The 11518-nt window shown below is 35.5% G+C and overlaps 1 protein-coding gene across 1 annotated transcript in view; it reads left to right on the top strand.

Moving 5' to 3' along the window:
- Positions 1-11518, top strand: part of Smarca5 (SWI/SNF related, matrix associated, actin dependent regulator of chromatin, subfamily a, member 5) — a 39048-nt gene extending 27530 nt beyond the window's left edge. The window contains exons 16-24 of the mRNA XM_031340435.1: positions 118-237; positions 1042-1152; positions 1420-1533; positions 1871-1993; positions 5414-5546; positions 5674-5792; positions 6170-6382; positions 9342-9449; positions 10289-11518. Of these exons, the coding sequence (XP_031196295.1) occupies positions 118-237; positions 1042-1152; positions 1420-1533; positions 1871-1993; positions 5414-5546; positions 5674-5792; positions 6170-6382; positions 9342-9449; positions 10289-10354 (1107 nt within the window). The 3' untranslated portion in view covers positions 10355-11518. The remainder of the gene's footprint in view (positions 1-117; positions 238-1041; positions 1153-1419; positions 1534-1870; positions 1994-5413; positions 5547-5673; positions 5793-6169; positions 6383-9341; positions 9450-10288) is intronic.

Genomic DNA, 11518 nt, shown 5'->3' with positions numbered 1-11518 from the left:
CACCTGCCTCTGCCTCCCAAGTGCTGGGATTAAAGGCGTGCGCCACCACCGCCCGGCTAGACTGCAAGTCTTAAGATGATTTTGCTCTCAATTTAAGAAGTTTTTTTTCTATGGTAGACTGCAGAAATGAATGAAAAGCTCTCCAAGATGGGCGAAAGCTCTCTCAGAAACTTTACGATGGATACAGAGTCCAGTGTTTATAACTTTGAAGGAGAAGACTATAGAGAAAAACAAAAGGTATTTATTTCAGAATGAAAATCTTACTGAAAACTTGGAATCTTGTGTTAGTTGTTTATTCACATTTTAGGTTTTTCATACTTTAGTGTTGTAGCTTGCAGTCTCTGATTTATTTGTCCCCTTGCTTATTTACTTATGGGGGAGGGGGGTTGGTCTTAGTATGGCCCTGCATGGCCTTCCTCTATATCTGAGACTGGCTTGAACTCTCATAATCCCTTGTCTCTAGGTCTGTCCTTAGACATCTGTTGCCATTACAGATGTGTGCCACTAAGCTAGTTTTGGACTATTTTTACTTTATACAATAAAGTTTATTGTATAGTATTACTGAAAGTATTCTTGTATAGTGTGAGTATCATTTGGAGTATTTGAAAGTAAACTAAATGGCAATTAAAGGGCCAGAGCCAATTTTTCTTAGAACTTGAATTAATTGGTAATTAAAATGATTGAGTTTTAGTAGATGTATTTGCTACTATAGAAATTGTCAAATGCTGTATAGAAGAAATACTTGTCATTTTTCTTATCATTTAGACAAATACTGAACATAGTTTTTTTTAATAAAATCATGTCTAATTTTTCTACTTATTATTACTTAATTTTTCTACTTATATTTGTAGCATATATTCTATAGTATTTTATAAATTCTGTTTTGTGTGTTAATTACATAGTACTAAAAATACCATAGTCCTCGATTTTGTAGAATTTTTAGTTTAGTATTTCATTATTATATTTTTATTTATACGTCACTAGATAATTTATTGCTGCATTTAATGAAATTAGTGATTGGAATTTTTCCCCACATCCTAGATTGCATTCACAGAGTGGATTGAACCACCAAAAAGAGAAAGAAAAGCCAACTATGCTGTTGATGCATATTTCAGGGAAGCTCTCCGTGTCAGTGAGCCTAAAGCACCCAAGGTGAGATGACGGCATGGGAATACTTAGATATGTTGTAGGTGAAATTGTGTTTTCTCTCATTTTTACAACAAAATAAAATCGAGAATTAGGTTTTATGTTATTTTTGAATTGGTGTAAATGTTGACTAATGTGAATTCATTCCTATTTAAAGGTAAATTCTCTTCCCTGGAGATTTGGATGTTATGGTTTAGGAAATGACTTAATATAAGTGTGAGTTTTGTGTATTTTTGTTTTTTAATGGACAATACTATTTTTATTTTTCTTTAGGCCCCTCGACCTCCAAAACAACCAAATGTTCAGGATTTCCAGTTTTTTCCTCCACGTTTATTTGAATTACTGGAAAAAGAAATTCTGTATTACAGGAAAACTATCGGGTATAAGGTGATTGAAATTCTTTTCAAATTCAGATGCTGTATAGAAGAAATACTTGTCATTTTTCTTTGCATTTTCTACTCAAACCACAAGGGCAAAGCTACTACTTAATTGACTTTTAACTAACTTGAACCTAGTAGGAAATACTGTTGCCTGCTGTTATATGAACTTTCTGAGTTTTCATTAAAGAAAAAATTTCATGAGTAATACTTTTTAAAGATGTAATATATTAGAAATTAAATAACATGGTTAATCTCATGGGTATATTAAAACTATTAATGTTAATTTGTTAAGAATTTATTAAGCGCCTTAAAATTTACCAATTGACATCATTAACATGTGTTAGGTACCTCGGAGTCCTGATCTACCTAATGCAGCACAGGCACAGAAAGAAGAACAGCTCAAAATTGATGAAGCAGAGCCCCTTAATGACGAGGAGTTAGAGGAAAAAGAGAAGCTGCTGACACAGGTATAACCTTTGATTAACACAAAATTAAGTTATTTTGTAAAGTACTGTTTCAGGTTTGTTGCGTCATACCTAAGAGCACATTTCCACTTTCAAAGAGAACAACTGGCTGCCATAGTAACCTGGCACTGGAATGCTTCGCTAGCATATGTGGTGTTCTTGGTCCATTCTCTAGCTATGGATAAGTAAGAGGCAAGGTAATTAAACATGGGCAAGCTTGGATACGTGCTGCTGGATTTGATTGTTATTATTAGTTGAGGTTGTAGGTATGTACTAGGTATTTTTTTGTTTTGTTTTGTTTTGGTTTTTGGTTTTTTGAGACAGGGTTTCTCTGTATAGCTCTGGCTGTCCTGGAACTCACTCTGTAGACCAGGCTGGCCTCGAACTCAGAAATCCGCCTGCCTCTGCTTCCCAAGTGCTGGGATTAAAGGCACGCGCCACCACGCCCGGCTTGTACTGGGTATTTTTAAGAATTTATTTTCAGTATCACCAGCTTTCTGTGTCTCTTCCAGCTTATTCTAAATTACAGATTTCTACTTGGTATCTCCAGTTGCGTGAATTTTCTGTAAACAATATAACTTTTTTAAAAAAGATTTTATTTATTTATTTATTTATTTTATATATGTGAGTACACACTGTAGCTGTACAGATGGTTGTGAGCCTTCATGTGGTTGTTTGGAATTGAATTTCAGATCTCTACTCCCTCTAGTCAGTCCCGCTCGCTCTGGTTGCCCCCGCTTGCTCAGGCCCAAAGATTTATTTATTATTATAGATAAGTGCATGTTGCTGTCTTCAGACACACCAGAAGAGGGCATCAGATCTCATTACGGGTGGTTGTGAGCCACCATGTGGTTGCTGGGATTTGAACTCAGGACCTTCGGAAGGGCAGTCAGTGCTCTTACCCGCTGAGCCATCTCGCCAGCCCCAATGTAACTATTTTTTATGGCTCAAAAGAGTTTCCACACTCTGTGTATACTATATTTTCTTTATTCCTCTGTTGTTGGACAATTGGATTGGTCCCATAACTTAGCTTTTGAGAATGATTGCTGAAAACACATTGATGTCCAAGTGTCTCAGATATATTGACTTGGAGTCTTTTGGGTAAAAGAACTGTCACATGGTGGGCTGGAGAGATAGCTAAGAGGTTAAATAAGACACCTGTTCTTGTAGAAGATTACACACATAAAGTTGAACAAGTCTTAAAAGAATGCCATAGTGACTTTAGTTGCTCGAATAGTGAAGTTCCCACTAGAAGCATGTAATGGGTCCTTTTTGTTCACATCGTTGGCAATGTTTGATATTTTCTTCATGAGTGCCATTATAAAATAAAATTGCAATGCCATTTTAATTTATATTTCTCTGATGAATAGTGAAGTTTATGTTTGTATATGTTCATTAGCCATTTGTATTGATTTTTATTTATGTTCTTTTACTCATTTCTATTTCATTTTCTGTAAGCTACTTTTGTATTTCCTTAGCCCATTCCTTATAGGGGTCTTTAAGTTCAGTTTTTTTTTGTTTTGTTTTCATTCTTTTTTTTTTTTTCCGACACAGGGTTTCTTTGTGTAGCCCTGGCTGTCCTGGAACTCACTCTGTAGACCAGACTGGCCTCGAACTCAGAAATCCACCTGCCTCTGCCTCCCAAGTGCTGGGATTAAAGGCGTGCGCCACCAACGCCCAGCTTTTTCTTTTCTTTTTCTTTCTTTTTTTTTTTTTTTTTTTTTTTTTTTTAAGTTCAGTTTTATTTTGTGGAGTTCTTTGTAGATATTAACCCTCTGTCAGATGCATTCTGCTTAGTATTTTTAAAACCTTGCTCGGGATTCAAGCCTTTGAAACTCTGGTCTTTAACCTACCCTTTTTAAAAAAACTTAAATTTATTTGACAGTTTCATACATACACACACAATGCACTCTGACAACTCTTGCTCCTCAATCTCTCTCTATTCTTCCCACCACTGTAAAACCCCCACCCCAGTCCCATTGTTGACCCACTGAATTTTTAATTAGATTTGTCTATGTGAGTATGGATGTGGAACTATCCTTTAGGTAGAACATGGTAGTCTCATCAGTGGCTCCACAACTGAACATATCTGCTCCCCTTGTCTTAGTATCCATCAGTAGCCAATAGTTTCCCCATTGGTAGGTAGGGCCCGAAGAGCCTCTGCTCCATCCATAGTTGAATACCAACTGCAACTGCTGTTAGTTTGTGATTATAGTGGCTGCTATTCCTAGAAGGGAAGCATTCATAGCTCCCCTTCTTGTCTGGCTTGTATATCCTTTCTGTCTTCTTTTCTTTGATACTGTCTACAGTAGTGTATAGCACTTCTGGCATATGCATATGTGTGTGTGTGTATGGGGGGGGGGTTAGCCAGCAGGAAGGAAGCATCCAGTTCCAGCTTGAGTCTTCTATCCTGCAACCAAAGTGTATACTGTCTCCAGCTGGAGGGTCTTACATCTAGTTCTGGTGGGCAACCAGGAATACTGGCAGTAGCTTGTATTGTTTTAGGGTTTCTGGTGCCTTCCTAATCAACAAATAAGGAGGTGTCTCACACTGGCAATGGGAGTTTTGTTTGATCCTCATGGCTTCTAGAATCTGCATAATCAACCCATGTAGGATACCTTGTTCAGATGCTGTTAAAAAAAAAAAATAGTTATGCTGGGAGGTGGTGGTGCACGCCTTTAATCCCAGCACTTGGGAGGCAGAGGCAGGTGGATTTCTGAGTTCGGGACCAGCCTGGTCTACAGAGTGAGTTCCAGGACAGCCGGGGCTACACAGAGAAACCCTGTCTCGAAAAACAAACAAACAAACAAAAGTTATATACTCTTAAGTTCATGTGTGTGGATACTTGTGGACATCAATACTTTTTAACCATGTAGATTTTGGGGATTGAACTCAAGTTATCAGGCTTGGCTGCAGGTATATACTGTACCATCTCATTGGCTCTTTTAAAATTCATTTTTATAGGATGTAGGTAGCATATAGAGTAGTAGGTTTCCATATGACCTCTTATATCTTTAGTTTTGGTTAGCCCTGTCACCTTCTATCTTCTCCTTTCTTCTGGATCCTTTCCAGTTGATCTTTACCACCCCAGTGTATCCTCCCCACTTACACCTCACTGTGCTCTGTCCTTTAAACTTTGTGTTTGTGCATTTTTCTGCTTGCTCGTTTTTCTGTTACTTTACTTCCCCTCTACTAAAGTGTCATGCAGCATTCCTACTGTGTTCCATTTAGAGTTTGTTGCTCAGGTTTCTAAGAAATATATGATGTACTGGTAAAAGTATGTACATGAAAACTTAACCAAACTTCTAGTTAAGATACAGTAGGAAGTTTTTTTCTGTAATATCAAATATATTTGAAAGTATGGCAGCATTGTTTTCTGAGTTCTCTGCGCTGGGATTAAATATTTTGCTTGTTGCTGTTTAGGGGTTTACTAATTGGAATAAAAGAGATTTTAACCAGTTTATCAAGGCTAATGAGAAGTGGGGTCGTGATGATATTGAAAATATAGCGAGAGAAGTAGAAGGAAAAACTCCAGAAGAAGTCATTGAATACTCAGGTAATACTTTTACTATGTTAATATAAGAATGTTGTCACTATTTGAAAGTTGAATAGAAGGTTTTTGGAAGCTTCCTGTTTTCTATATATTTTCATTTCCCCCCATTTATTCTTTTATACTCTTATAGCTGTGTTCTGGGAAAGATGCAATGAGCTCCAGGATATAGAGAAGATTATGGCTCAAATTGAAAGGGGAGAGGCAAGAATTCAAAGAAGAATAAGTATCAAGAAAGCACTAGATACAAAGGTACTTTGTATATTAAATGCAGTGACTAGTGTAACTTTACTGTGATATGAGATAACTTTGTTAAAGGAAAAGAAATTACCATTTAAAACTTAAAATTTTTTTAAAAAAATCACTAACTTTTGTTAACATAGTTTCCCTGAGTATTAAGTTGATAGCCTGGTTTAAAGAAGGCTCAACCTCATTTCTTGTAGTCACAACAATAGTGAAAAACTATAAAAGTACTACAGGACAGAGAGCAGGTGAGAATCTAGAGATAGAAAATTCTGATTTGAAATGGAATATTTATGGTTAATTATAGAAAGGCTGAAGTAAGTTTGAAGTGTGGACTACATAGGACTTGTATTTTATATAATATGTCTAAATTCTAACTTTTATAGATTGGCCGGTACAAAGCACCCTTCCATCAGCTAAGAATATCCTATGGCACTAACAAAGGGAAAAACTATACCGAAGAAGAGGATCGCTTCCTCATCTGCATGCTGCACAAGCTCGGATTTGACAAGGAGAATGTGTATGATGAGTTACGACAGTGCATCCGAAACTCCCCTCAGTTTAGATTTGATTGGTTTCTCAAGTCCAGAACTGCGATGGTGAGTGTCCGAGATTTGTGTAATGCAGCAGAGGTCAGAATAACTCTATTCAATTATTTGTTACCTTGTAAAAAAATCCTTGAGGAAGACTTTCCTTTAGTTTCAGAAATTATTTCTTCTGTTATTCACAGCTACAGTTTGAAAACTTTAGAGGTAATTTGAAAAGCTTGTCTTCTCCTTTAATGTTACATGTTTTCACATGGCTTTATACAGTAGGACTGATTAGGTTCTAAGTGAGGAGAAATGTTCACATACATGATGACTTTTGAGTTTGCAAGTAGACAGTTCTATAGAGAAGAATGTTCTTCAGGCATCTGTTTTCCATCAGGATGCTAAATCTGGTTTTTTTTTTTTAAATGACTGGTGTAGAACAATACTTTTTATACTGATTTAAGACTGGGTTTTATTTTTAGTCTTAATGTCTAGCTGTTCCTAACAAGAGATGTCCATTTCTAACATCCTCAAGGTAGAATTCAAGAAAGCTTACCTTTGGATTGTGTCTTGCCTTCTGTATTTTAGAACCTTTAACAAAAATTGAGTAGTCTTAAGTTTGAAACATAACAGCAGGGCTGGAGAGATGGTCCATCGGTTAAGAGCACTGACTGCTTTTCCAGAGGACCTGAGTTCAGTCCCGGCAACGATATGTTGGCTCACAACCATCTGTAATAAGATCTGTTGCCCTCTTCTGGTGTGTCTGAATTCAGACAGTGACAGTGCACTCACATATATAATAAAATAAATGAACTTAAAAAAAAATAACGGCAGTAAGACGGTATGCATTTGAAGTATAGCCATGGATAATGTGTGGCATTTTCACATTTGATTATTGAAAAATACTCTTATTTTTCAGTGGATATTAGGGCTGCTGTTTTATGCCATTTTTAGAGAATGTAATTAGCATATAGAACTACCCTGAAGATACTATATTATATTAAGTATATAGTTAGCTGAAAGATTGAGTACTATAAGCTCTCCTGTGTTTATTTTATGTAAGGTACTGTTTGTACATAACATAAGAAATTATTTCATAAAAATGTTAATATGTCACTACAAAAGTCAGTTCTGAAATCTACCTTCTTTTTTTTTTGTTTTGTTTCTTTGTTTTTTGTTTTTTCGAGACAGTTTCCCTGTGTAGCCCTGGCTGTCCTGGAACTCACTCTGTAGACCAAGCTGACCTCCAACTCAGAAATCTGCCTGCCTCCTCTGCTTCCCAAGTGCTGGGATTAAAGACGTGCACTACCACTGCCTGGCTCTTTTTTTTTTTTTTTTTTTAAGATTTATTTATTTATCTTATGTATATGGATACACTGTAGCTGAAAAGATAGTTATAAGCCTTCATATGGTTGTTGGGAATTGAAATTTTAGGATCTCTGCTTGCTCCGGTCGGTCCTACTTGCTCTGGCCCTGTGGCTGTCTTCAGACGCGCCAGAAGAGGGCGTCAGATCTCATTACAAGTGGTTGTGAGCCACCATGTGGTTGTTGGGATTTGAACTCAGAACCTCTGGAAGAGCAGTCAATGCTCTTACCTGCTGAGCCGTCTCACCAGCCTTTACCTTATTTCTTAATATGCTAATATTAGGGCATACAAAATAAACATATATAAAAGCCTTTGTGATAAGTAATAGAGGCATAATTTTTGGCCTGAAGTTCAAAGGATTCAGTGTATCATCAATGTGTATGTACTATAGTAAACTTGATAAGACATTGAGTACCATATCCTTGGTGTGTGTGCTGTGCTATACTTTCTTGTTTTGTTTTGTTTTGTCTTATTTTAAGATTTATTTATTTATTTTATATATATGATTACACTGTCATTGTATTTAGACACACCAGAAGAGGGCATTGGATTCTTTTATAGATGATTGTGAGCCACCGTGTGGTTGCTAGGAATTGAACTCAGGATCTCTGGAAGAACAGTCAGTGCTCTTAACCACTGAGCCATCCCTCCAGCTCCCTATTTTGTTTGCCTGTGTAGAAGTTTTACTTAACATATAAGAGATTAAAAAAACAAAACACGTTTGTTCTTTTTTTTTTTTTTCTTTCTTTCTTTCTTTTTTTTTTTTTTTTTTTTTTTTTTTTTTTTTTTTTTTTTTTTTTTTTTTTCTTTTGGTTTTTCAAGACAGGGTTTCTCTGAGTCGCCCTGGCTGTCCTGGAACTCATTCTGTAGACCAGGCTGGTCTTGAACTCAGAAATCCGCCTGCCTCTGCCTCCCAAGTGCTGGGATTAAAGGCATGTGCCACCACCGCCTGGCTTCTTCTTTAAGGAAACAAAACAGTGAGGCAAATGGATCTTTACCTCAGTGAGCGGCATCTGCTGTTTCTCTATTATGCTTTATATCTCTTCTGGCAGGCACATAGATTGGTAGAGAAAGGGTATAAAAATGTGTCATGGGTGTTGGTCTTCCTGCTTGGATGGGAGGTGTGAATAGCCAGCAGTGGGCTTTATGGCTGTGTGCATAACTGCTAGAAATGAAGATGATGATGCTTTTAGGGAAAGGTTATTTTTATCTCCTAAGTAAGTTCTAGTGGTTTTGAATTATGTATATTAACCTTTAAGTATAAATAGTCCAGAGTTCCTAGGCATAGTTATTACATGTGTGAGATGTTCATTTTCATTGCTTTAGTACCTACATGATAAATGAAGGAATAATTTGTGAAGAATATACACTAGTATGGAGCTTTACTATATTTTGTATGCTTATTGGCATATTACCATTGAGCTACACCCCCCAGCCATGTCAGTGCAGCTTTAAAGAATAAAATAAAAACATTAAATCCTTGGGTTTTTGTATTCTCATAGTGTGGCCTGTGAGAAAAAAATTAACTTCCTCTTGATATTTTTTTTAAATCTACAAATATTAAGCGATTTTGTATTTGCTAAAATATGTTTATTTAGATGCAGAAATCCTGCCAACATGTAGTTGGACAAAACAAGTTTATCATGTATATTTATAATGCAGGAGCTCCAGAGGAGGTGTAATACCTTAATTACTTTGATTGAAAGAGAAAATATGGAACTAGAAGAAAAGGAGAAGGCAGAGAAAAAGAAAAGAGGACCAAAGCCTTCCGTGAGTATAGATTATATGAATCATACAGTTCTGGGTGTTTTGTGCACACGTGTGGGTGTGTGTGCGCGTGTTCTCTATATATGTATGTGTGGTAGTACTGTGTGGGACAGAGGTTGACAGTCAGGTGCTACTTGAATTTTTTTTTTTTTTGAGAAAAGAGTCACACTAAGTTTGCAGCTTGCTGTTTTGGCTAGATTGGCTGTTCTAAGCATCTCTTCTTTCCTTGACCTATATTCCTTCCTTGATGGGCTTGTGGAGCTTTACTGGATTTGGGGCATCAGAACTCAGGCTCTGCTTTCATGAGAAGCAAAACCCCACCACAGCCAACTTTTAAAGTATTTGAACATTGTTTTGTCTTTTTTTCTTTGTATATAATAGATTTGAGTCACCTTAAAATATAAACTGAATTTGATACAGTAAATATTAGAAAAGCAAGTTACTCTGAAAAGCTGAAAGTCTTCTGATTGCCAAGAGTGCACACTTGTTCTTGAGAATTCTTGAAATTTTAGGAGCCTTTTAAGGAATGTTAGAATATTAAACATAGTAGCATTACAAGTTCTATAGCAGTCTTCTGAGCTTTGATTCACTGTCTTAATAATGTGTTAGCAGTTTGAATGTAAATATTTCAGGAGGAAATAGGCATCTTGTTATTTAACATCAGTCAATTAATTATTTGGAGATTTGATAGTGGTTTTGAAAGATGTGTTATGTTGCCCTGGAAAAAAGTCTCACACTGTCATATGTTAGCTACTACTAACATACTGCATCATGTTTGAGAATATATTAATTTTTGTATCATTTTTGATTTATCATGAGAACTAATTGTTGTCTGTTTATAGACACAGAAACGTAAAATGGATGGTGCCCCTGATGGCCGTGGAAGAAAAAAGAAGCTGAAACTATGAATGCATTTTTGTCTTATAATCACTAACTAGTAGTCTTTAATTTACGGGTCTTCATAAGATGTGCTGTACAGTACTCAACTGCTATGTCATTCAGACATCAGGTCCATCTGCTTACTGAGCTAGAAACATAGTGTGTAGTTTCACTTTTTTTAAATGCAACAGCTGTGCTGAAATTTTTTTTATCATTAACAATTGAAGTAATAAAACAGGCTTCATTTATTAATAAATGTTTCATTTGATTTATTTTTCTAATAGTTTGATTTGTGAGGATTGTGCTTTTTATCAGCTACTTTAACACTTGTATGGCTTAAAAACAAGCAAACAAGTAAAATATTGCAGATAACATTTGATTGGTCACTTCTACTTGGTTGTGTAATTAATTACTTCACATTCTTTGCCTTTGCTGATTTTTTTTTTTCTTTTTCTTTTTTTTTTTTTTTTTTTTTTTTTTTTTTTTTTTTTTTTTTTTGTAGTACTATTGAGTCTCATCTGGAAAGATTGTAAATTGCATTCTTGCTTATTATAGAATGGGGAAAGGCAAGACAAGTATTAATAATTTTCTATGCATATTTCTGTTATACTTTTCTGTTCCTATGGTTCTGATGTGAATGTGTCCTATTGTTTTGGATGAATGGCTTTTTTTAGTTGTATAGCCAAAGACATTTAGTATTTTCTGGTTCTTTAAGGTGATGTATTATTTTGTAAACGGAATTTTTTTAAGTATTTGGAAAATATTTTGACAAATGGCTTGTAGCAGCCAAGAGATAATGTCAGATGTAAGGTGATTTTTTTTTTTTTAAATTTGAATGACCCAGCCAAAATGAGGTTTGAATTTGTCATACTGTTATTATACTAATAGAATGTGCCCTCTCAGTTTATAGTATTTTTGAGTTTTTAGAGTAAATGAAAATTTTATTTTATTGTATTTTAAAAATAACTTCTAAGTCTTAGTAGCAAGATGGAGTATAATTCCAGTTTTTATTTTCTATGGAATAGATTGGTAAACTGGAGACCCTGAAGCAGGAATACCCAGAGGCCTTTATGTGCTACACATCATTTGTATAAAGTTTTATATGTGCAAATTGGGTACCTAAGCAGTTCTCCATTTTTCTAAGGGAATGCAATAAATGTAGCATCGTGAATAAATATAACTTTTATAATCCT

The sequence above is a fragment of the Mastomys coucha genome, unplaced genomic scaffold, assembly GCF_008632895.1.
Source record: "Mastomys coucha isolate ucsf_1 unplaced genomic scaffold, UCSF_Mcou_1 pScaffold22, whole genome shotgun sequence".
In the NCBI taxonomy this organism is placed as follows: domain Eukaryota; kingdom Metazoa; phylum Chordata; class Mammalia; order Rodentia; family Muridae; genus Mastomys; species Mastomys coucha.
This window is presented reverse-complemented; position numbering and strand designations above follow the sequence as displayed.